At 38.6% G+C, this 27377-nt stretch overlaps 1 protein-coding gene across 11 annotated transcripts in view; it reads left to right on the top strand.

The window, feature by feature from the left end:
- The window catches only part of LOC109063041 (sickle tail protein-like), a 134962-nt gene that overhangs the window by 34079 nt on the left and 73506 nt on the right, over positions 1-27377 (top strand). For 3 of the 11 annotated variants that reach the window (XM_042751817.1, XM_042751816.1, XM_042751813.1), the window contains exon 1: positions 5001-7003. The exons of 1 other annotated variant lie outside the window; for it this stretch is intronic. In XM_042751817.1, coding sequence (XP_042607751.1) covers positions 6700-7003 — 304 coding nt within the window. In that variant the 5' untranslated portion in view covers positions 5001-6699. Of the gene's footprint in view, positions 1-5000; positions 7004-25196; positions 26063-27377 lie in introns of those variants that run through there. 7 more of the 11 variants (XM_042751815.1, XM_042751814.1, XM_042751827.1 and 4 more) reach the window with 5 other exon arrangements.

Below are 27377 nucleotides of genomic sequence, written 5' to 3'. Positions count from 1 at the left end.
TTTTTTCACTGTTAAGACAAAGAAATTTTTATGACATCCATTCTTTTATCCTAGAAATACATGTGGAAATAAAATCAACAGGCACAGTGTCATTAGGTTAAGTGTGTATGTAAATCTGAGTATAGTCTGCATAAAGGTGAAATTTTAGACAAAGAGATCTCAAAAGCTGACCAAGTGGAAAAATATAGATGTTGAAAAGCAAGGGGCCCAAAATTTATCCCTGAGGGACTCCAGATTGCACAACACCGGTTTTAGACCTAAATCCACCATAGACACAAATTGCTCATGATCAGAGAGGTAGGACTTGAACCAATTAAGTGCAGTATCACAGACCCCAAAAACAGTTTCTAGCCGAGTAATTAAAACCGAATGAACTACAGTGTCAAAGGCGGCACTGAAATCAAGAAGGATCAAAATTGAAAGATAACCAGAATCTGAAGCAATTAACAAATCATTAGTAACCTTGACCTAAGACTAAAGTCTTAAATCCAAAGAGATATTCTTTTTAAAAGTTAACACTCGTCCATGCCCCCCTGAAATGGCTCGTTCTAACACGCCACCACATATCTACATCAGTATGTGGGAAGATTTGCATAACGCCGCTCAGATGTTCACGCAAAGAAAGAAGGCATACCTTTTATTTTCGTTGTAGTATTGTTGTTGCCGCCACTGCCATGTCGTATAGATGCTGTGTGTTTCACTGTGAAAGTGAAACTACTTTGTTTGGCCTTCCAAAAGAGGACGATATCCACTTCGTCATGCCTGGGGCTGATCCGTGCTGGTCGCTGAGGAAATACATCAACTTTGCACTGTGGATCGCCGAATCGGCTTTCACCGTGGACAAAGCGGCGTCCAGCCCGTGGTCGTCACATGTGGTTGCTACAAGACCAAGGTACGCTCCTTCGTAGAATCTGCCTGCGGCACCATTCTCAAGCCGCCCGCCTCTGCTCATTCAAGCCGGCCGCGGAACACTCTAGACCGCGGCTCACTCTAGGCCTCCGGCCTCTGCTCACTCAAGGCCGCAGTGTGTCACGTTGTTCACTATTTTCAACTTAAAATTTTGATATGGCTTAGGCAGTTAATTGTTCTCTTCCTCCTCCATATTATCTGGAATTTCAGGCCCAGTATATCTTCATAGTGGAGCTGATGTGCAGCTCATTACTGAGGAATGTCAGGTATAATTGTATGTCTGCTGGTTAAACTCTTTATGAGCCTTTTGACTACCTGAAAGTTATCACAGAGTATCTCAGACATTTATTCACTTAGGCTAATTAGCAGAACTGTGTGATGGTGACTGTAGGAGTGAGACATGTCTGAACTTTATTCCTGATGGCAAGGGAAATGTACAGTATTAGTCCAGAATCACTTCAGTGTTCATAAATGTTGAAGAGTCATTTTTACCTCAGGTGAGCTCGTCTCCTGTCGCAAAAACCGAGATGGTGTTAATGAAAGAGCTGCGAGTCAGGAATAGTCATTATAGACATCTGGAGAAATAACTATGTAGTATGTGTCTCTGAGGAGGTGAGGTGATGAGTTAAGAAGGTGTGAAGATTAAAAAGGTTAAATGGTCTATTTTAGGGACACAAGTTGTAAATTATGTAATCATATAAGTTGACTGGAATTACTGTTACTAAATAGTAAAACAACAATAGACGTAGTCAGGTTAAATGATAAAAATATACAGAAATAGTGACGTTTGCCTTAGTGAACACCAGTAATTATATTTAAATATCCATAAAATTGTTATAAGTAAAATTATTATTGGTACAGTAATGTGTGCTATTACCCAGCCGACCCCTTTCAAAGACACAGTGAGACTCCCATGATAGTCTGTGATTACATCAACAGGAAAAACTTGAGGAGCTGTGCACGTCTTGTGGTGAAATCAGTTCTGGCCCATGAAAATCTCAATGTGCTTGAAGAAACTGGCCCCTGGGGGCATGAAAACACACACACACCAACCCTTTTCATGTCGCGACAGTAATGATTCACCCTGCTGATAGTCAGGTATGAGACACTCAAAATATAATGATGTATCTGTTTGCTTCTGGGAAACTCTTTTTTACCTAATACACACTCTCTGTTTGCTCTGGATTGTTTAGTAACTAAGGACAAGGAGATTGAATGAGATCACCGCTCTCTAAGAATCTATTTTTTTTTTAGACTTACTCAGATCCACTTACCAAAACTACCTAACTGTATGCAAAATCTTTTGTTCAGTTCAGTGTACTTACAAATTAATTTAATGAATGATTTAAACAAAATTAATTAATGTTTTTAATGCAACTTATTAATATTTAATAATAATATTAAATATTAAAATAAATAAATTAACATAAAATAAAGCATATAATTTAATTAAAATATATGTAATAAATATGTCACGATCTGTGCTGGGAGGAACGAGAGGGAAACGTGGAGTACAAACAATAGTCTTTAATTCAGGAAACACAGGGGATAATCCACAATGAAAATGGCAGGAACGAGTAGAACTGACAAACACTTACTGAATGGACTGGGGCTTTTAAACACAGGATAACAAGGGACTAAGGAGACACACCTGGAATCAAATTAACAATCAACATGAGGGGAGAAACTGGGTCACAAGGAGCAAAACACACACAGGTCCATAATCCTGACATATAGCCCCCCTCCCGGAAGGTGTGTCCTCGCACCGTGGGGGGGGGGGGGTATGGGTGGGGGGGGGGGGTATGGGTGGGAACTAAGGAGGAGGCTCAGGAGGAGGATGGGCACCCGGGAGGGTGCCTGCAGACAGATTGCAGGGAGGAGACGAAGGAGGGAGGAGCCAGGGAGGAGACAGATGGGACTTGGAGCAGGAGGAGCCCAGCTGGACCGAGGCCACAGCCATAATGACGGCCCATGGTGGAGCCGACGGAGGGAGGAGCCATGGAGGAGAAATGGCCACCAACTCCAGGGGGCCGGCCAACGGTGGTGGAGCAGGTGGTCGAGGAGCCCGAGAGGGTGAGCTGACGAGCCAGGGTGATGAGGAGGATCTGGAGGTCCTAGCCGGAGCCGATGGCACCGGCGACCGACACAAAGATGTGGATGCGGGAGGCCACAGCAGAGGACTGAGGTGGAGCTGAGGGGACGAAGGAGCCTGATGGAGACAGAGGGATGAAGGGACGAGGCTAAGCCAGAGTCACAGGATGGTCGATACCAGACCAAGGCGGAGCCGGAGGAATGAGGGAGCCCGGTGGAGCTAGTGGACTGTCGGGCCATGGTGGAGAGGAGGGAGCTAGAAGTCATGGTGGAGCCAACAGGTCAATGGGCTGAGGTAGAGTTCAGGTCTCGGAGGCTGGAGGCAGTGTCAAGGTAAACTCCAGCCACGATGACACTGGAGGATGGCAGTCCTGTGGAGCTTGCACTGCATAGATGGTGAGCTGAGGGTGAGCAGGGGGGCTGCCAGACAACAGCGGAGGAGGAGGCAGGACTGGGCAGGAGGGCGGGCATTCGGGCTCCGGCTCTCTGTCAGCGATGGGCTCGGGCATGCGCTCCATGCATCGGGGAGATGGTTGGCTGGGCTCTGGGTCGGGAGTGGCTCTGGCGATATACTCCTGGAAACCTGCGGGGAACAGAGATCCATTTCTCGCCAGTGTCCACTCCACAAAGGCAGTGAATTCCACTCGAGGGCCATCTTCGGACAACGGCACTCTGCACGAGGTGTTGAGGCTGGTGTCATAGAACGCACAGAGCGCATTGTCCGGGTAGGTGGTGAGATGGGCAATAGCCAGAAACAGTCTTGTATGACCCCCGAGCGATTTTTCCCCCTGCTCCAGCAGGAGGAGGTTGAATTCAGGGCGTAGGATGGGATCCATTAGGGAAACACTACGGAAACAAAAACACTGAGAAAAATGAAAAACAAAAACAGAGTGTAGACACGGAGGTTACGGTTTCGGTTGGGTCTTCTGTCACGATCTATGCTGGAAGGAACGAGAGAGAAACGTAGAGTACAAACAATAGTCTTTAATCCAGGAAACACAGGGGATAATCCACAATGGAAACAGCAGGAACACAAGAACACAACGAGTAGACCCGACAAACACTAACTGAATGGACTGGAGCTTCTAAATACAGGATAACGAGGGACTAAGGAGACACACCTGGAATCAAATTAACAATCAACATGAGGGGAGAAACTGGATCACACGGAGCAAAACACACAGGTCCAAAATCCTGACTAAATAATGGTTACACTTTATTTTAAGGTGTCCTTGTTACATGTTACATGGACTTACTATTATAATAACAAATATGGTTAATCCTAACCCTAACCATATAGTAAGTCCATTTAGTTAATTAATATTAAATATATAACAACATTGTAATAAGGACACCTTAAAATAAAGTGTAACCTAAATAATAATCAATAATATATAATTTATACACAGTTGCATTTTGCTTGTTTCATGAATAGGACTCATTGTTAAGAACATATTAGCAGAAATTATTCTAATTTAAAGTACCAGGGTAAGATGAATGAGAAATTTCATAGCAGTCTCATAGGTCGTATATTATTTAGAGGGTTAAATATAGCTTACATTGAACTGTAACCGTGAATGGAGTTCTTACAGGGTGCCAAATATATAGCGTATTATTAGAGGGCTTTTAAATTACCCCAAAACACACGCAATGCATATACACACTGACTGAGGCACACATGCATACCACACAAATAACATCTGCATTTTGCAGGTTTGAATCTGTAAAATGGGCCCATCTGTTTTGTGTATAGCATGGTCAAAGGTCATTAGGTTTTAGCAGAGATGAAATGTAGGTCAAAAGTCTGCCATTATATGTTAGTATGGTTTTCCCTGCATTGATATGCATATACTTGAAAAAACTGCAAGGAATGTCCATTTTTGTGAAATTATAATTTTTCATATATCTGTTTGTTGCTTCCGAAATAGGTCAGTTCCCACTCCACAAACATACTCGCTACATAGATATGGTCGAATATGATTGCTTTGTCATGTTGAAATGATTGATGTATGGTTTGTCCAGATGGCCAAATGTTTTGAAGCCATGTCAGCGGGGGTTTAATCCAGTGGTGAAATATTCTACATTCAAATCTCTTGTCTAGATGTGTATGTATGTTTTTTATGGATTGTGTGGCAGCCAAATTTTTTCCCCTCCAAACTCCCTGGGTATGAAATCCAAAGGTAAATATCCCGCCGCTGGATGGTTTGATCTGGGCTTTTCTGTGAAATGGAATCACAGAAGCAGTGGAGAGAGGCACAGGCTTTTGGGTTAGTAGGTTATCCATTCAAAACCTTTCAGACTCATACTCAGGATATATAGTATAGTGTGTGTTTTTATAGTAAATTACATTTATTGTTTATGATAAATCGAGATGCATCAGATTTGTATTTACTTTGGGCATCACCCTGGGTAAAAAGTACTCTGACAGTTATTCTGTAAGACAATGTTATTTGCCAAACAATTTTTTAGAAAGAAAATCCGAGCCGTGAAGAGAGATGGATGATAAGACTTTTTTTCAAGCTCAGCATATGAAGTTAGATTTGATTAGATGAGACTAAATAATGAGAATAAAAACACTCTCAGGGACTTTAAATTCATTAAAACCTAAAAATAATAATTTAAAAAAAGAACGTTTTAGGATAAATTTTTAAAACATAAAATGATGATAAAATGAAATCCCTAATATATTTTACTGTCATAATGAAATGCAAGTTGTTCTGTCACTCTCTTTTTTGATATTTAGTTGTGCAAACTTATTTCAAGTGTGTTTGTGCTTGTTTTGAGAACAGCAAACAGGATTTTCCCTCCATTTCCAACCCTTTTGAGCCCAAAGTAAAGCTTCCAACATGCCTTGCTTTGATATGTACACAAACACCACACCAACTGCAGAGCTCAAGTACCAGCTATGCTAGTGTAATCCCACTTTCCTTTCTGCCGCTTTGTAATTCTCCAGAAATATCCAAGCACGTGTGTGTGTATATGTGTGTAATTTTCTACAGCACGCACCGCAGCAATGGTCTTCTAGCCTGGAGACTGAAAGAGCAGTGGAGAGAGAGAGAGAGAGAGTCACATGTGGATCAGTATACACGGCTGTGACAGCAACAGAAGACCTTTTCTCCTCCCTTTTCATTCTTTTCCTTTTTTACTCCTAAGCATTGAGACTTTTTCTGCCTTTCCCAGCTGAGAGCATCTAGACGAGATGAAAAAGAAGGTGGGGAGAGCGAGTGCAGGAGAGTTAGAGTTTAGGAGGGCAGAACGAGTGAGAGATTGAGACTGTGTGTTGGAATGCGCTGATACATAGGAACAGCCTGCTTATCTCCGTTTGTCCCCTTGTCAGTCATCCCGAGGCGCACACGCATACACTTGGGAATGCTGGAGGCTCCTTTTGGAAAGGTGGTGATTAACCCCTTCCCCCTCGTTCCTCCGTCTGGTTCTTCTACCTGCACTCGTCTGGACTCGTTCGGTGAGTAAAGACACAGAGGGACAGGAAGGAAAAGAGATGAGATAGAAGGAGGGAGAGGACAATTCGTTCTCTGCGGAATACGGTGGAAATCCAGGCTGTATTTGGACACCTGTGGAACACAGTTTTGGATATTCTACTAGTGTGATTTGATTGGACAACTCAAATGGAATACCAAGTGAGTGACTGATGAACTGACTTGATTGGATTCACTCGAGTTCACCCAGCATTTCTACACTATGTCTAAACCTTCACGACTTGCTCGCCCATCCTCGGTGGGTCCTGGCTCCAAGCTCCCCTCGCCTCGTCGGGATACACCTGCTGGCCGACCCAGAATGCACGGCATGGGGGAGAAAGTGATGCGGACAGGAAGTGAGGGCAATATACCTGGCCAGAGGCCTCCGGTCAATGGAACGACACATTCGCAAAGCCCACAGAACACTAATATAAAGGAAGAGGAGGAGATGGGCCAACCAAGGAGCAGAATCAGTCCACCTAAAGGGTCTTCCGCAACCATAATCCAGCAACAAGTCACACAACCCAGTAAGTAATCAATCATCAAAGGTGGATACCCAAAAACTGCACTTTTCATATTTGTCCAAACCTGATGTTTGGACACTTTTGATCTTTGTTTATCAAACATCTCATGTTTTCATTATTTGAATGAAAAATTCTAGGAGGAAAATGTTCTTCGGGAGATTTAAAAAAAAAAAATGTTATTTGATTTTTCTTTGAAAAAAAAAAATATTCTGAGTAAACCCACAACAACTAATCAATTAAATCATTAATAATATATATTTTTTTCTTTTTGTACAAAATGTATAGTTTATGAAGAATAACTTTAAATAAAATGCCAAAATTAAAAGCTGCCTTTTAAAATCTGATTAATTGACTAATCTAAGACATAATCAGCAGATTAGCCCTGCTTAAAAGTTTTGAAAATAGAAACAAATGACATGACGTTTACGTACAGTATGACTGCAAATCATGAACTCAGGCATATGATAGCAGACTTGCTTATGATAGCACTGTTTGAGACTGTGTTGAGATCTCTTGTGAAGCAAAATGCTTCTCTATTTGCTCTCCTTTTATTCTTATTGCTGAAGAAATTAAATTTTTTTGTCCTACTCAAGGTTTTAGATCTTCTAGCGAAGTGACACATTGTTTGTCTTTTTTGTGATTTTAGCCATAAGTTGAAAAGTCTTAATATTATGACGAATATTGGATGGATATTTAGTTTTAAAGGTAACCATTGTTATTTGTCATTATAATTATATTTGGTAAGATGTTGAAGTATCCACCTGGAGTGGGTGTGAGTAAAAATTGAACATACTGTTTTGTTTGCATAGGTTTTATGTGCATTTAGGGTATTAAGTAGATTAGCTTGTTTGGTTTGGAGTATCTGAATGTAAGTGAACTGCATATGGTATTACGCTAAAAATGTTTGGTGTTTGGTTTTATATTTATTCATATATGAAAATGGGTTTTGTGGGATTAGATCGGCAGCTGGGTTGATTTTTGCTGCATTCCTCACACAAAAATACACACATGGGCTCACCATCACATTGCCTCCCCATTCCAGCACAGCGGGGTGCAGATTAATGCCAGTTTGTGTGTGCGCATGTGTTTGTGTGTGTGATTAGGCACCTCTTTATCACATTCCACCCCAGTACGTTTTAATCCTGCTGGTTTTGGTTGAAGAGCACCGTGTCAACTCAAAGTTGCTCTAAAGTGGTGATGAAGACCCAAATCCTGTCACCTCAGCGGCCTTCTGATGCCTGTCAGTCACATCCCTCTATGTTAAATGATTAAATGTCTGCTCAGTGAAATTGCAGGAACGGGACACCCCTAGGTAGGGATTTAGACTGTGATGATATTAAGGACAGGACGTTCTTGAGGTTAACGTCTGTCCTTTAGTTATTCATTCTGACGAGCACACACATGCAAGCATAGAAATTAGTGTGTTACTCTTATTTGTCATTCTTTTGTTCAGTAATGTGTGATTGGCCTAGGAAAAACCTGGTTTCTGTTATTTTTGAGTAGTGTATCCGTTTGCCTCTATTCTTTCCATCTAGTATCTACTATGGCAGTAAAAGGTCCTCCTTAGTTTTAAAGGCATATAGTCATAGGCATATGTTTGAAACATTTTCAAGCTGAATCATTAACACTTGACAGAAACTTTTCACATGGCTCTTTTTCATGGATGGATGGATGGACGATGAGTAAAGCTCTCATAAAAATGATGATGCATGCACTATTTTCTCTATAGCCCATATGATTAATGCTCTATGATTTTAAAAAGCTTTAAAAAATAAGAAGTCTTCTGAAGCCATGTAATAGTTTGTGAAAAGAGTAGGCATTTAAGTTGTTAAATATTGTTTGGGTTCATTTTCCATGTCATACATTTAGTATAAGCCTCAGGTGGCCATGTTGAATTCAAAGTTGAACCAGTGTTATTTATATATTATTATATTATTAGTTTTATTAATAATTAGCTTTAATTTATATATTTTAGTTTTCATTTTAATTTTAGTTTAGGCGTTAGTAATTTTTATTTTGTGCTTTTGTCATTTTTATTTAGCTACTTTTATTTCATTTTAGTTCAGTTAGTTTCTCAAAAATTGAGTTAAACAATTTTTTGATGATTATGTACTCTGGACTACATGTATGCCAAGCCTTATATAGGTAATATCAATGCTAATATAAAATGTTAATAAAAAAACACTTACTTTTATGACAAATGGATGATAAATATAATGACAAAATGGCTCTATAAAGCCACCAATAGACTAATTAATGCAATATTTTTCCTTTAGTACCAGTGCACTTTTTTTGGCCTTTGTTGAATCATATAGCCATACAATCATTCACTTTTGTTATAACGAAAATAATAACTTGGACATTATTCTAGTAGCTAACCTGTGTTTACAACTAGAGTGAATGAGAGAAAGTTAAAAATAGCAGAAACTTATTTTTGGAGCAAACTGTCTCTCAGTTCTGCCCAACTGTAAACATTGTAGAAGTCTACACCAATGAGTTACACTTCAAAAGTGTTTCTCTCTCTCGCTTTCTAAATAATTACTACAAAAAAACCAACCAAATAATAAATAATTTTCTCTAGACTTAAAGTTCAAACGCAGGTCACAGCATGTCAGATGAATGGTTCTACAGTGAATGAATGGATGAATGGTGATACAATTCCCAACTTGAGAGATGAAGAGAGTGCATTTTCCTCTAATTAAAGTTTCTTTTTCTAAATAAATGCTATGCATACATTAGTATTTAAACATAGAAAGGGCAGAAGTACACCCACCTGTTTGTAAGGACACTATATGTAAGTTATACTGTAACATAAATACAACACTTTAAAGAACCTCCCAGATCCAAGGGCAAAAATATAATCACCTGTGATCTGATATTAATGATTTCTACCTAAACGTGCCCTCACAGAAACATCTGGAAAACAAATACATTCTCTTTTTTTTCTTTGCCCGTTTTATGTCTGGCAGATAGAGTGATAAGGGAGAGGTTTGTTTATCAGCAGTCGGCTTTCTTAAAGGGGGTTTCTGTTTATCTGCAGGTAAAATGGTTCAGTCTTTTGTTTAATCTACTGTTAGCACTCTTTGAAAGTTTATCACAAGCAGGTGCAGCAAGACAAAGAACTGTATCATAGCCAGTAAATTTCATGGCTGGGTGGTCTTGCTTACTCATGGTTCAGCCAGACAAAGGGTTATGGGAAAGAAAGAGGACAGAGAGGGAGGGAGACGACACAGTCTCCTCATCTCAACTAAGTTTATCCTAAGCTGGTCTGTACTCAAGCTTCTGCTGTTTGGATTTTCCATGCTTAGACTATGAGTGATCACCCAGATTGATTTGATTAACATATCAGCCACAGATATACTGAAAATAGAAAAACCACACTATGTTACACAAAGAACAATACACTCTTAAAAATAAAGGTGCTTAAAAGGTTCTACACAGCGATGCCATAGAAGAACCATTTTTGGTTCCACAAAGAACCATTCAGTCAAAGGTTCTTTAAGAACCATCTCTTTCTTACCTTTTTGTAATCTGAAGAACCTTCTTTCGCCACAAAGAACCTTTTGTGTGATAGAAAGGTTCTTCAGATGTTAAAGGTTCTTTATGGAACCATTTAGACAAAAAAGTTCTTCTATAGCATCATGAAGCACCAAATAATGCAGTTTGACATTTAATTTGGCTTTTTTTATATTGCTATGTTATGATTTCGAAAGACTGTATAGAAGTTACTCATTCAAAAAAAAAAAAAAAAGTGACAGTAAAGATGTTTAAAATGTTACAAAATAATTAATTTCAAATAAATGCTGTTCTTTTAAATTTCTATTTGTAAAATAATCCTAAAAAAGGGAGAAATGGATTACAGTTTCCACAAAAATATTAAGCAGCACAATTGTTTTCAACATTGTTGATAAGAAATGTTTCTTGAGCAGCATATTAAAGTGATTTCTGAAGGATCATGTGACACTGCAAATGCAACCTTGGTGAGCATTGGAGGCTTCTTTCAAAAACATAAACAATCTTACTGACCCCAAACTTTTTAATTTTATAGTGTTTTCACTCTTGGAAGAAATGCAGGTTTGAAAAGATATGAGAGTGAGTAAATAATGACAAGATTTTGATTTTGGGATGAACTTCCTTTCATGAACAAATAATCCCATGATTTTTGGTGAAAGTGTCTGACAGGGATGAGTTTTTGTAATCTAGAGCAGGATCTAATACCTTGCAATGGAGACTGAAGCCAGTGGAAGCACTATGAAGAGAATTACGAGTGGGGTTAGATTAGTGAGCACTACTCATTAACCCTCAATCCCCTCTGATTAAAAAGTGAGACACTGTTAATCCAGAACTGCCCAAATTGAAGACAGGACACTCTAGCAGAACTCACTGTATCAGCAAGTTCCTGAAGAGCCATTCAGATCAATAACAGTTTAGCATTTTTTTAAGAGATAATTCACCTAAAAATGAAAATTCTGTTCATGTTCTCACCTTCATGTCATTCCAATCTGTGGAACATAAAAGGAGATGTTTAGCAAAATCGTTGCATCAAAAAGTACAGCATGAACATTCTTTAAAACATCTTGTTTTGTGCTCCACGGTAGAAAGAAAGTCCTACATGTCTGGAACCACATTAGGGTGAATTTAGGATAAAAAATTTAATTTTTTGGTGAACTGGTCCAAAATCATCAGGTAACCAAGCAAAAGGTTTATTTAAAAAAAAAAAAAAAAAAAAAAAAATAAAAATATATATATATATATATAGACACACCCCCCCCCCCACCCCGCCCCCACCAAGAAGACAGAAAGCAGAAACAGAGGGACATGGACACTATTTGCTCATCCCAGATTTATAGTAACCAAATTACTCTTTTAAATTAGGTATTTTGTGCTTGGAAGCCACTTCATTAATCTCGAACCAGCAGACCATTATTCCTTCAGACAGATGGACTGTTCTGTTTGTGAAAAACTGAATTCATGTGGGCAGAAGTTGATCCACAGGTCACTGACCAGCTCAGCTAATGAAAAGTGCCTGAGTGCTTTAACTTAATGGCAAATGGAATCTGGTAATTGTTCACCGTTTGGCAGTAAGGATTGAAAAGGGGAGGGAGGAAATGAAAGGAAAGGTTTATCATTCTGCGTTGTGAGATATTCTAGTCTCTTAAAGCATTCAGGGAGAGTTAATGTCAGGAGAGGGAGTAGCACTTAGATACTTTTCCTTACTTCAGGAATTTTCCAGAATCCTTTCTGCTGAGCTCATAGGCTGCTTAATCGCCACTGCGGCTGCAAAAAAAAATAAAAAATATATGGCTTACAGGACAAAGTCGCCAGTAACTAGAACCTGAGATCTTTGAAATCTGGAATTAAAAGGAAGGGAGAGACCCTTTCAGCAATGCCCACCTTAGTCAAACTTTGAATTAGGTCATTAACTGTATGACTTTCTTTATTATGTGGAACATAAAAGAATATGTCCGGCAGAATGTCTGCTTATGCTTTGCAACATTCTTCAAAACATGTTGTTTTGTGTTCCATAAAAGAAAAAAAGTTTAGAAGGATGAATATATGATATAAACATTGTCATTTTTTGGTGAACTGGCCCTAATTTGTCAAGCAATCAAGCAAGGAGCTTGTATTCTAAAAATTTGAATTATTATGCTTTGCTTTGATCTCAGAACTTGAGAGCAATAAATAAAAAGGATGAGAGACCCTTTCAGCAGTGCCCACCTTAGACAAACTTTGAATTAGGTTACTAACTAGGCAAGAACCAACAAGTTGAGTGTGTTTGCACAAGTATATTGACATTTGAGTTAGTTTGTGTTGATTCATGGTGTAGCTCTACATGGTTTAGATGTCACAAAGTGTCCTGGGTGATGTGAGTCAGAAACAGAGCTAAAGACAGAGAGGGAAGAGAAGACCTCCATTTAACACACCTGGTTTTGTTGTTGTTATTTTTTATATTCCTCTGAGCTGAATTCATGCCCTGAGAATTCATCACGTGTGAAGATTGCAGACGTTATGCACTGTGGGTTGTTTTTGCTGCAGAAATTTGCACTTCATTGCTGACATACACGCTTACAGATATGTGGTCACCGTTTTTGTTAAGTGCCTCTTCATGAGTATGTCCAAGTGCCCTAAGGCGTCCATCAGAGATAACTCTCCTAAGCAGAAATCAATAAAAACGTGGGCAACTGTGTTTAAATTCTCGTTCATTAGCTAGACACCTCTGGGAGTTTGTCTGAGTGGTTGATAAAGCTTCTGAAGATGTTTATTCCAGCAGGGGAAAAGTGCTCTTGACTGCACTGAAAAGGGCCTTTCGCACCACTTTAGTTCCAGAACTAAATGTACAGTACTTAAGTACTGGGACGATTTTGCACGAACTGTTTCCCAGTACTATTTAAAGGGGTTGCATTCGCACCGACAGTGTGTACTAGGACGTGATGTAAGCCAGACGACAGCGATATCATTTGTGCACGGCTTTCAACAACATTAACAAAGAACAAAAATGTTAACAACAGGAGGATGGAGGACGCTGTGATCGGAGCTTTGTTTTTGTTGTGTCTCGTGGGTTTCACAATAATGGACATGGAATTTCGACATATACGTAAAGTGATTGAAAGAACGGAAAGGATGGCTAAGAATCTCCAATGACTACTGGCAGTGCTACATTTGGTACATTGTCCTGCACTTCAGCGTCCGTATATTTATCGCTGTTCATCATACTTGCAAAATAAGTTGACACAATGTTTACAGTATGTTACACAGCATTTTAAATCATGGTGGGTGAGGGCGTTTTCGAATGTGTCTGTCCAATCAATGTCCAATCTGTCCAATCTACTTACGTCACGGGTAGTACCAGTTCTGCTAGTTAGACCCTGCTCCGGGGTAGGAGCTAATTTGATTCTCGAAAAAGGCAGTCCGGTACTAAAAATTTCTGCAGCTTGAAAGCTCCCAAAAATGGGTAGTTCCACAATTAGTTCTGGTACTATGAAAAGGTGGCTGCGGTGCGAAAGGCCCTCATGTTGTGTTGAAGGGAAAGTTCACCCTCAAATATATTCACCCTCATGTCATTCTTTCTTCTGTGGAAAAAGAGTAATACAATTGCAGTCTGTTCCTCATATATAATTTTTATGCTGCTTTTTTTTGTCCTTTTTGAACCTTTTTGCTCCAGTCCCCATCCACTTTCATTGTACGAAAAAGTACAAAAAGTACTGTTGTGTTTCACAGAAGCAAGAAAGTTATACAGTTTTGGAATAACAATTTGAGTGAGTAAATGTAGAAATTTTCAATTTTGGATGAACTACTAACCTCTCTACCCATTTTTCATCGTGTTTCTTCAAAAGCAATTAGTTTGGATAAACATATTGTTTGGTTTAACCTCTTTTCAGTCCAGACACACATCACTATGTGTTTCTCTGTTTTTAATGGGGGCTAATTATTTCAAACACTATAATTCACAGTGTTATTTTAGTAGTATTTTAGTATTTTCTAATTATTTATATAATATTATAGTCTCAGTCCAACAAAGATATTAAGAACAGTTGCATTTTGCGGAATGAAACAGATGTTAATTTCCATACCATGCTAGAGAAGGAATAGACCATCAACAATAAGTTATTTTATCTTTGTTTTCACTGGATCTGCAGTAGCAGGAATAGTCTAAAATAGTTCCTTCTTTCCATTGTGACTATTTCTGGATGGGAATCCAGTCTTTAGCTCCCAGCTGTGACTCTAGAGCGTGTTACTTAACCTTTTTTAGTGGTGAGTTTAAAATATTCTAGTGGTCCCCCCAGAGTGAGTTTTTTTTAAGGTGACCATTATTTTAGAATGTTTCCTCTTAAGCCCCGTTCACACTAGCAGTGACTTTTGTCATCAAGGGCTGGCGATGAGGTTGCTAGTGGGCATTCTCAATACTGGTTGCCTTGACAGCGAATCAGGTTTCTTTCAACTAAGTACTGTACATACATTTTGGAGGCAAAAGCCTACCATGACCTGAACAATCTGATATTCTGATTCACAAATATGTGTAAATGAGTGTTCATTTAAAAACCTTTCTAAATGATCTTGATCGTGATCTGTAATGTGAGATGGGCACCGCCATGTTTGTTTACACTGCAGTTCAGAGAGTCCCGTCAGTCGGATTTATAGCACGTGAATTCATCAATTTCTCCTGAAATACAAGTAATAAGTGGCCGGTGAACCGGGTGAAGAATAGAGTGAACTTTATAGTCAAAAACCTGATTCCAAAAAGTTGGGACACTGTACAAATTGTGAATAAAAACAGAATACAATGATGTGGAAGTTTCAAATTTCAATATTTTATTCAAAATACAACATAGATCACATATCAAATGTTTAAACTGAGAAAATGTATCATTTTAAGGGAAAAATAAGTTGATTTTAAATTTCATGCCATCAACACATCTCAAAAAAGTTGGGACAAGGCCATGTTTACCATTGTGTGGCATCCCCTCTTCTTTTTATAACAGTCTGCAAACGTCTAGGGACTGAGGAGACAAGTTGCTCAAGTTTAGGAATAGGAATGTTGTCCCATTCTTGTCTAATACAGGCTTCTAGTTGCTCAACTTTCTTAGGTCTTCTTTGTCGCATCTTCCTCTTTATGAAGCGCCAAATGTTTTTTATGGGTGAAAGATCTGGACTGCAGGCTGGCCATTTCAGTACCTGGATCCTTCTTCTACGCAGCCATGATGTCGTAATTGATGCAGTATGTGGTCTGGCATTGTCATGTTGGAAAATGCAAGGTCTTCCCTGAAAGAGACAATGTCTGGATGGGAGCATATGTTGTTCTAGAACTTGGATATACCTGCCCATGCCACACACACTCATGCAACCCCATACCATCAGAGATGCAGGCTTCTGAACTGAGCGCTGATAACAACTTGGGTTGTCCTTGTCCTCTTTAGTCCGGATGACATGGCGTCCAAGTTTTCCAAAAAGAACTTAAAATTTTGATTAGTCTGACCACAGAACAGTTTTCCACTTTGCCACAGTCCATTTTAAATGAGACTTCGAACAGAAAAAATGACTACGCTCACCGACAATGTTTACATAAAGCATCCCTTAGACCAATAGAGTTTTAGCCGGCAACTGCGAATGGCACGGTGGATTATGTTCACCGACAATGTTTTCTGGAAGTATTCCTGAGCCCATGTTGTGATTTCCATTACAGTAGCATTCCTGTATGTGATGCAGTGCAGTCCTAAGGGCCCGAAGATCACGGGCATCCAGTATGGTTTTCCGGCCTTGACCCTTACACACAGAGATTGTTCCAGATTCTCTGAATCTTTGGATGATATTATGCACTGTAGATGATGATAACTTCAAACTCTTTGCAATTTTTCTTTGAAAAACTCCTTTCTGATATTGGTCCACTATTTTTCACCGCAGCATTGGAGGAATTGGTGATCCTCTGCCCATCTTGACTTCTGAGAGACGCTGACACTCTGAGAGGCTCTTTTTATACCCAATCTTGTTGCCAGTTGACCTAATAAGTTGCAAATTGGTCCTCCAGCTGTTCCTTATATGTACTGTTACCTGTCCCAACTTTTTTGGAATGTGTAGCTCTCATGAAATCCAAAATGAGCCAATATTTGCCATGACATTTAAAAATGTCTCACTTTCAACATTTGGTATGTTATCTATATTCTATTGTGAATAAAATATAAGTTTATGAGATTTGTAAATTATTCCATTCCTTTTTTACTCACAATTTGTACAGTGTCCCAACTTTTTTGGAATCGGGTTTGTATCAAGCGGCAACCAAGCGGCAACCTCCTGATCTCTCTCGTGAGGTTAAGTGACTTAAACTGTAATTCGTCAACTGGCCGCTAGAGGTTGGCTGCAAATGGGAGTCAATCCCATAGACTCCCCATGTTAAAATGCCCAACTTTACAGCAGAAAAAAAAACATGTTTACATCCTGGTTCAAAAAATAATTTTTGTCTATGTAGCTAACTTTGCCCTTCATGACAACTGTGAGGGAGGTGAATTTTTTTATAACTCATCTGTTTAAATTATATTAAGCCTTAAAGGTCTGCATAATTAAGGGCGTGGCCCCTTGAGTGACAGGTGGATTGCCGCTGCTGACACTGCCGTCGAGCTAGGTGGGTGTGGCTTCAGCAACCAGCTCCCACCTTTTTGCCCATTTTCGATTATCCGGGAGTGACGCACGGTGACGCGCTGCCAAGATCAAAAAATGCTTCACAAATGCTCTTCAGGAATCTACGGATGACGTCACAGACACTACGTCCATGTTTTTATACAGTCTATGTTAAGAACACTGCATAGTTGTGATAATATGACTAGAGAAGTGCACGTCTCTCTCTGGCTAAGTGCCAGCTAGCAGTTTCAATTTGTCAGTTATGTGACATCACCGAACGTTCAAAATCCCGTATGTGGGACCGTACTCCCAGGGTCATGGAAATATAAAATCCCATATGTGGGACCGTACTGCTCAAAGGGTTAAAGTAACACAAGGGTGGAATTCCTGTTAATGAAACTGTTGCATCATTATTTACAATGCAAGTTAAATTGATCAAGATTATTTTCATGTTATGACTGATAACTGATAAATGTCAGATATTCTATACTATTTGGCCAAAATAAACAAAGTTTTTGCCTGGTTGTTAAAAAAAACTTTTTGGCCACACTCAAAATGTTTAAATGATTGGCTTGAAGATAATAAATGTCATTTGGTTTGATAAATTGCATCTAATGCAATGACATTCATTTAAGTGTAGCTTAATTTTCCAAATATTTAATGGACCCACTCCCTTTTAATGCATTAGAGCCAAGTCACCAAGCATATTCTTGTGAATATTCAAATAATCTCTTATAAAGTCACTTCTCCTCAAGTTTGTAGCAGCTTAATTGGAGATTCAGTGTTCTCTGCCCTAGTTTCCACAGAGCCCTTATAAGACTATGAGCTCTGACAGGTTTGAGGTCCACACATGCAGTACTGACAGAAAATTGTAACTTTTAATCGTAATCTGGTGCAGTGGATGGACTGTTTCTCCACTGCTTGTCGTCTTCTTTTTGTTCTGTTGCTGTTTCTTCTGTCTTTGTCTTTTCTATCGCCTATTTGCTCACTCTATTTTGTTTGAGGTTGCCATTTTTCTTGTTTGTCTATCAATATAGTTATCTCCACCTCCTTTTATCTCTTTCTTTCCTTCTATCCCTCGCTTTTTCTTGCCCTCTTTTTTCTGAACAGGTTGTGAGCTGGTTTTCTCAGTGCTGATTAAAAGTAGCGCCTCTGTTTGAAGTCTATTCAGCAAGCTGTGTGTGGTTGCTTATTAGGGTCAGCCAAGAGGGTTAAAGACACACACACACACACACACACACACACACACACACCTAATGAACGCTGTCTCCTAAAGAGACTCCTTGTTTCAAGAAAAGAGTGGTTAAGCAAGGATGAAAAGATGAAGGGATTTCCTGAAATGTTGGCACTGTGTGTGGGTTGTGTGCACACACTCTTTCTTTTCGTTTTTCTTCTCTCTTCACTTCATTCTGACGTGCCATTTAATGGCTAGACATGCACCTGGTACAGAGAGACCGGTGAAATAGAAACAAAAGGAAATGGAGCGAGAAAAAGGGAACTCTTTAAAGGTGAGAGGCAAAGGACTGTATACATGTGGTGAATTTCAACAGCCATGGAAAAGTTTTAGAATTTCATTTGAGTTTAACAAAATATATCTGTTAAATTAGACTACAGCTAATCTAACCTGAAATAAAGCGGTTCGTGTTGGAGATGTAGCTGTTACACACCAGATACATTGAGCCCTGGTGCTCATTTGGGAGATTGGGGTTTGAATCTGGTCTCTATTGAACTCTTATCCCACCAGCATAAAATTTTTTTTTTTTTTTTTTTTTTTTTTTATAAAAATAGAAAAATAAAAAAATATCAAAATAGGAGACTGCTTCTATCAACACCCCAAAGTTTGCACAGTCTTGTAAATTTTTGTCCGGATTTGATTCATGCTTGTTTGATGATTGCATTATTTTGCATATCTGCTTAAATATGCGATCACATGTTTCTGTGTCTTCTTCCTTGTGTTTTGATCCAGACATTCAGTACTCTTTCAGAAGATGTGTATAATAAGAGTGAAAAGACAGAAAGACGGGAAATTCTGTCAGTGGTGGGGAAAGAGTTAATTATTAAGTTGTGACAAAAGCCCTATATTTCTGGTTAATACAGCAGTCAATTTCAGTTTAATTTAGTCACAGCTGAAGGGGTATAGTAAGTGGAATAATCCAGCCAATGAATTTGATTAGGATTCAATTCCAAAGCGATTCCACTGTGTGAAAGAACTTTATACAGTGCTTGATTGTAAAATATTTAAAATCATTTTCATTCTTTGTTAGCTTTTTTAAGATAGCTTACATTTCGCAAGCTAACCACTTAGTTTGCTGGCATTTTAGCATGCTGTTAGCCACTTAACCTGGTTACTTGGCCTACCTATGCTAGAGGTCTCCAACCCTGCTCCTGGAGAGCTACCGTCCTTGTAGAATTTTGCTCCAACCCCAATCAAACACCCCCTGAACCAGCTAATCAAGGTGTTTAGGGATACTTCATAATGACTGACAGGTGTGTTAAAACAGGGTTGGAACTAAAGTGTGCAGGACGGTTGTTCTCCAGTTGTTGGAGAACCCAAGTTCAAATCTATGTTTTTATACATACGGTATTATACTTTTTTCTTTGCTTAAGAACTATCTCCTGCAGTCATAGGTGGACTAAATTTCTTATTTTCATGGCTAAATTCACATTATAGCACAGACGATAGATAGATAGATAGATAGATAGATAGATAGATAGATAGATAGATAGATAGATAGATAGATAGATAGATAGACTTTAAAGTAAAACATGTAATTTCACATTATTATAAAAGTGTACTTACAGGGATACTCCACCCTAAAATGAAACTTTTGTCATTAATCACTTACCCCCATGTCGTTCCAAACCTGTAAAACCTTTGTTCGTCTTCGGAACACAGTTTAAGATATTTTAGATGAAAACCTGGAGGCTTGAGACTGTCCCATAGACTGCCAAGTAAATAGCAGTGTCAAGGTCCATAAATGGTATGAAAGTCGCCATCAGAATACTCTATCCGCCACAAGGATGCACTGTTTTATTTCAAATCAAAGCTAAATACACATAGAAACAGCATATCCTTGTGGCGCGGATGGCACAGAAGAGCATACACAGCATACGGTGATATGGAGAGACACAGAGGAGACTGTTGACAAAGGAATTGTTGAATAAAGTCATTATTTTTGTTTTCTTCACTTACAAAAAGTGTTCCCGTCACTTTATATAACACCTAGATTGTACGTCTGATGGCGGAGTATTCTGACGACGACTTCCATACCTTATATGGACCTTGACACTGCTATTTACTTGGCAGTCTATGTGACAGTCTCAAGCCTCCAGGTTTTCATCCAAAATATCTTAAATTGTGTTTCGAAGACGAACTGAGCTTTTACGGGTTTGGAACGACATGGGGGTAAGTGATTAATGACAAAATTTTCATTTTGGGGTGAACTATCCCTTTAAGTGTATTAAGAAACATGAGAGTCATGAAAGTATATGCTTTCTTTAAGTACAGGGATAGTTTACCCATAAATGAATAAACAAACAGATGCTGGTAGCCACTGACTACCAAATATTATTGAAAAAAAAATACTATTGAAAGCATTGGCTATCAGCAACTGCTTGGTTACATTATTTAAAATATCTTTAAAAAAATATATAGGTTTGTAACAACTTAACTTAAAAATAAACTTTTAAGATTCAAAGTACACTGCAAGTGCACATTCAGTACAATTAGGTGCACTTCATTTTCATAAGGGATATGCTGACAAACACCTGTTGGACTTGGCTGGGCTGAAATATGATGCGGCGTCAGTGCAATCTGTATAATGATGATTAGTGGTTTTAAGATGGTACCTGATGTTGATTGGCGAGTTTCATGGCTGGTCTGAGGGTGATTTGTCTGGCTGCAGTTGCTCGGCACTTTGATTTACTGAAGAACGAAGCTGATATACGACGTAAGACAGCGTGTAGATTCATGCTGTTATAAATCAGCATGTGCTCATCTAAAGCTCTCCAACATCTATTGAGCCAGACTGAATCATCAACAACTGTCTCCATAAAAGGTACTGAAAAATGTGTGTTTGGGTGATCGGATGAGGAATCTTTACTTGTTGAGACATATTGTTTTGCTGACCGAGTTGAACTCTCTCTCTCTGTGTGTGTGTGTGTGTGTGTGTGTGTGTGTGTTTTGCTCATGCTTTGCAGACCAGATAATAGCAGATGCTAAAATCACTTCCAATCTATACTTCTTCTTATACCTTCTCTAAATTATAACATGTATAGCTTTAGTAGACACTACCATTTAAAAGTAGGGTAGGTGATTTTGGAGAAGCTAGCAATAACAAGCTAGTTTTGAAAGCATAAAATCTTTGAATGGTAGTGTCATCTCTATCTTTCTTCACTACTTCTCATATTTCTCTTATTTTCCCTCCATCTTCATCTTCACTCTTATTTCAATGTCAGAATAATTGTGGGAGTCTTATGTGCAGATAGCGTTAACCACGACGGTATTCCATTTAAGTAACCATGACAAAGCATCTCTTTATTTCTCCTTTCCTCTTACACACTCACACACACACACACACACACACACACACAGAATAATTAAAAAGAAAAAAATAGCATGGCTATTATGTGATGTGTGTAAATGTACATGTGTAAAATACATTATAAATTACATTATTGCATATCATTGTTTTTTGTTGATTTTGATTGCTACCATTGTCCTCATTTGTAAGTCTCTTTGGATAAAACCGTCTGATAACTGACTAAATGTAAATGTAATGTAAATGTTAATCTTATAATTATAGCTCCTTCATGCTTATTGTCTAGTGTGTGTGCAGAGTACAAGGAAGTTAGTTTCTCATTTTAGGTTCACAAGTCAGTAACTGCCTCTCTGCATATTAGAATTTGATAAACGTCCCCATAATCAGACTCAGGAAATAGAATGAGTTCAGCCATTATGATATCATCAGTCAGACAGCCAGACCAATCATCTCGTCTCATCTGACTCTGAATTCCTTCAGGCTCATGTAGAGACAGAGGATCATGGAATGTTGAGCATAATTAAAGGAAAAACTCAAAATTGCAGAGTTATAGTTAATCTGAAGGCCTTCTTGGACCACCGATCAGATCTCATCATATGAAAAGCTGTCATTGTTTGTGTTTTTTGTTTCTCTTTTCCTGTGAGTTCTTGAACTTTTGTAGCCTGTTTTAAAGTGATATTTAGAGCATGCTCAGTGGCTGGGAATGCTGGAAATAATCACTGCAGTTCATCTGAATTTGTGTCCATGTGCATTAGATGGAAGTGTTTTAACATGGCGTTTAGTGCAAGTTTGAACAGCCCTCATTTCCTGACATCACAGGCTGGTTCTTCTCCATTTCCTTGGGTGTCTGGAAAGTTTCACTGATTTAAAGTATGGCTGTATATTGAAGAAACTTAATTCTCCTCCACCCTTTTTCTTTATCACTCTCTCTTTCATCATGTTTTACAATGTTGTGTTCCGACTCACTCATTTGCACACACACAGATATGCACCTTTAATTAACTTTGTTGGGGTCAGAAGGTTAAATAAACTATCTTAGTCATTATTTACAGATATGTGTTCTAATAAGATACAGTATGCAGTATTTTTTCTTTTTTTCCCCCATGCATAAAATGCATTAAACAAACAAGCAAAAAGAATGAATCTACATATTGTTCAAAATGTTGTGGTCAGTAAGATTTTTATAATTTTATAATACCATCACAGTTATACATTACATTTGAAACTATCAAAAATATAAAATAAATAAATAAATAAATGCAGTCTTAAAAAACATTAAAAAATCTTACTGACCCCAAACTTTTGAACAGTAGTGTTCATGATTTAATAGATCAATAATGTTTATTTCAATGGAAGAATTATCGCAAAGTATGTAAATACTATGTGTATTGTGTAAGTAATGTGTTATTGTACAATTAAAACCCAGGCTTAAAATTCATTCAGTTATGTTTCAAATGTAAATATTAAATATAAAAAAATATAAAAAATATATACTTTATTAAATAGTCTTTCTTTTGAATATATATGTATTGGGTTTTTCTTTTTACTTTTATTCAATCGCACAGTTTAGGATTAGACAGTAAACAATTGCCCTAATAGTTTGTTTCTTCATTATTATAACAGGGATTTAAACCTAGAGCCTTTCATTACAGCACTAACCACTATATTTAACACTTTATATAGACTTCAATACAAGTAAGTTAAGAAGAATTCATCTGCATACATATTGTGTTCCTAAACCGACAGGCCCACAGGGCTGTCAGATCTCCAACAGAATACAAAGAATTAAACATATTGTGTGCAATAGACAGCCCTCTGCCTGTTTGCTCTCAGCTTTTCTTGTGCTTGTTCTTGACTACCACAGCGACACCCTCCAGCTACAAAGCAAATATTTTCCAAGTTTGCTGGGTCTATAGTGTTTTAGGTGAGTTCTCTGTAGTGTGTGGTGTGTGTGTTTTTTTTAATGAAGATGTGAAGAAAGGTGTGTAAGAGAGTGAGAGGTAAAATAGCTGTTGTCATCTGTGTATGTTTACAGGTTTGTTTTTGTCAGCAGATACTGATTCAGCTAAGCCCTCTTGCTGTCAGTTTGCAATTCTAAACCCCCTAGCATGTTAATTTTTCATGACACCCCATGATTTATCTTATATAGTGAGAATAAATTGGATAGTCTGTTTTAGCGGGCATGTTCTGTATTACTGGACAGAGAGGACCTGTAGGAAGGTATAAAGTGTGTATATGTTGTGGGTGTGTGTATGTGTGTTTGGGTTCAGGTGGGTTACATTTTGTGAGGGAAGAACTGATTTGGTTTAAAGAACAGAATTTAGCACAACCCAGTTTGCATATTTATGCTATAAACTAAAAGTATGAACATGTTACTATTTATTTATTTAATTATTTGCTTGCATATGGAATATTTCTATTTTATTTTATTCTTTACTGTAGCTGACAGCACACTCTTCTCATTGTTTGTGTTGTGTTTGCAGAAGCACACGAGCGTGCCATATACAAGCGTCTCTTGACATCCACATGACTTTGTATCCGGGCCTGAGTGTGTGTGTGTGTGTGTTTGCCTTAGTATGTGCATGAGTGTTTGGGGGCAGGGCTGAGTGTTTCAGCGTCTGCTGAGTGTTTTATGTTTTGCAGATAACCAAGGACAGTTATGTCTTTTCCACTATTTACCATCCGCCTTCCATTCCCTCTTTACTCCTCCCCTCTTTTAGTTTGTCTGGCAGTGACGTGAGTTGAACACACACACCCTCATACTCGCACATACATACATAAACACTCCAGTGCTTTGTTCCAAAACTTTTAAAGGAGCTCTCAACATGAAGGCTTGGTATCTCTATTATGCTGCATCCCAAGCTCCTTGTTTTAGGCAAAAGCCTAAAGCACCGTTACAATACCACAATGCATTGCAACAAGCTCAAATTCATAAAGAATCGTAAAACGTTGATAGAAATAGTTCAGTGTCATTAGAAATGTATTACTTTATCTTATATTTGTGATAAGTGTTTTATGCCTAAAGTGTCATGCAATTAGCTTAGCATCACATGTATCTTTCACAATAAAAGCAATCACAGAAAACATTGAAATAAACTCACATTCATTCAGTAGTGAAAACTATTGTATTAATTAATAAATGCGTTTTGTAGAGTATTTTTTTTATTTTTTTTACCAAAAACAAAAAGTTTTCAATAAATAAATAAATAAATTGAATTTGTGGAATTGGGTAAATTAACTTGAAATGGTGTTCAAATGTGATAAACCACTCGTAGTAAAGTAACCCTCCTCTCGATACTACAGCTGAACAAATGTGATATATTGCTACTTTAGAATCTTTTTGATAATGGTGGAGCCCATCCAGACTGCTGACATGTTTACCTGTTTTAACTTTTCCATGTTGTTTGCACAAAATAGATGCTGACACAGTCAAAATGTGTCATCAAAGAAGTGCTAACTGTTTCTTTCCATGACTATTTTGGCAAAAATGTAATATTTTGTTTTCTTGTTTGTTTTTGCTGTATTTTAGGTTGCAAAAATTTCGGTGCATCACTAGTATTGTGCTGGTATTTCAGCAACATGCTAACATCAAAAACGATTTCAGCTTGAGTCTCATGCTGTTTATGCAGCATATGGACATGCCACCTATGTAAAGCGATCCAAATTGCTCAATTATGATGTTCCACGACAGTTAAGATGCTGTCTTAGAAGACAGCTGTCTATGTAGTCAGTATGCAAAGCTCACTTGGTTCTGGGACAGATCTGTTGTGTGTTTTGGAGATGTTTTGTTGTGCTCACTTAAGACCGACTGAAACCTGGCTCTGATTCTAACAGCAAGCTGAGGGATTTTGAGAGGAAGCTCTAAATTCACAGACGCACACACAGAACATGCGGCCCTCCAGTTTGTGTTGCAGGGGGCTCCGTAGCAGGAAGTCCTCCACATGTTTTGCTTTAGCTTAAGGGATTCTCTCTCTCACTTCACTCTTCATCAGTGGCTCTTTCTTTCTCTCTGTCACACATCTCCTTTTCTTTTCTTCTCTAAGTTCTCCATTCCCCTCTTTTTCTTCTTGCAATGAGGTGATCCAGGCTCGAGGGAGTGCCAAGAGAGTTACAAAAACCGCATTCATCGCGACACACAATCGAAAACACACACACGCTCACACAACACGTCCTGTCTAAACAATGCTCCTTGGCTGAGTCTTGGGGAGTGATTTGAGTTGGTGTAAAGGGACAGCACAGGAAGTGTCAGCGAGAGAGAGAGTTTGAGGGTTTGGAGAACAGGAGCAGCCCTGGAGCGAGGAAAAAACTTTCCCTGCCGCAGCAGCAGGCGGAGTGGGTCTCAATCTCTCTTGCTCCCTTGTTCACGCTTCGGTTGTTGTTTGGATGTATGATCCTGGACAGGGCAAATAGGGTGAGTAACACAAGCTCTCTATTTCTCTTTCCTCATGCTTAAAGAGCTGTAAAGGGATATTAGAAACATCGTTCAGTTCCACTTCGCCTCTGTAGCACATTAAAAACCTTAAAAACATAAAAAACTTTTATTGAGACATGTTTAGAGCGTAATTAAAACACAAATGCCAACTCCACAGCCAAACCTCTGCGTCCTTAGTGCCGTATCCATTACTTTTACAATTCAGCAAGTTTATAGTCTTCCTCCCCCTGTGTTTATTCATTCCGGTTGATAGTCTACAATGCTTCTCATATTTTATTATTGTATATAAGGGAAGGATATGGAGGCATTTGTGCATAGTGAGGGTCTCTGAAATGTTTTGGGAAATATTTGACATGCATCACGGTGGTTGGTCATCATGGTAAAATCTTCTTGTAAAACATTCTGGTACCTAATAAAACTGTTTAGGTGTGAAACTTTTTGCATTCAATTCTTTCTCTTTCAGAAAGGAAAGTTTCGTTTTGACCAAACAAATGGCAATATTGCGGATCTCGTGTTTGCTTGGAAAGTAACTACTCAACTGTCATTGAGCACTCTATCTATAATTGTGCAACCACAGAACTGTACAAAAATATTATTTGTGACAATGCATCCCCATTGAGAATTCCCTCTTATCACTCTATTGGCATTCCATTGTAACCCATCATTGGCCTTCTTGATTATTTACTCTTCTTTCCGTAGATTTGTAAACATGTTTAACGACCATCTCATGAGATCCCGTTCCACGCCTGTCAGATGCAAATTACTTGGATGCCATTGACTTTATTTATAATCAAGTGAAATCTGAACTCATTGGTTTCAGAGTTATGTCGGCAGCCAGAATTCCTCTGGGTAGTGACAACTTTTCCGAGTTTCTCCCTCCATGCTGTTTAAGTAGATTTGCATCTGGAGGTCTTGGGCCACATCCCATGCGTGTCTGGAAGGAATATCAAAGCTTTTCTCTCAAGGTTGTTTGTCCAGAGATGCTGGATATAAATTTGAGTATAATTCAGTTGTGCTGATAGCTGGAACCTCAATTTTATGATGAGGAAGCTTCTGGACCTGTGTTTGAGCATGTGTGTGTTTCTCAGGATTCAGAAGCCAGGGAATGAGGCCAGTGTAATAGACATTTAACAGTTGGGCAGAGGATGTTACTTATTCTTATCCTTGCAGACAGCCTGCTAAAGAAAGCACTCAACTAGTAAATATTCAAGTTCTTATGCTTATTTCACTAGCAGGTAATTTAATTTAGTAACCACAGCCTCCCAGCTATCTTGTTCTTAAGTGGTATAAATGC

The sequence above is a fragment of the Cyprinus carpio genome, chromosome B24 (genome assembly GCF_018340385.1).
Source record: "Cyprinus carpio isolate SPL01 chromosome B24, ASM1834038v1, whole genome shotgun sequence".
NCBI lineage: Eukaryota > Metazoa > Chordata > Actinopteri > Cypriniformes > Cyprinidae > Cyprinus > Cyprinus carpio.
Note: the sequence above shows the minus strand (reverse complement) of the source record. Positions and strands in the feature narration are given on the sequence as shown.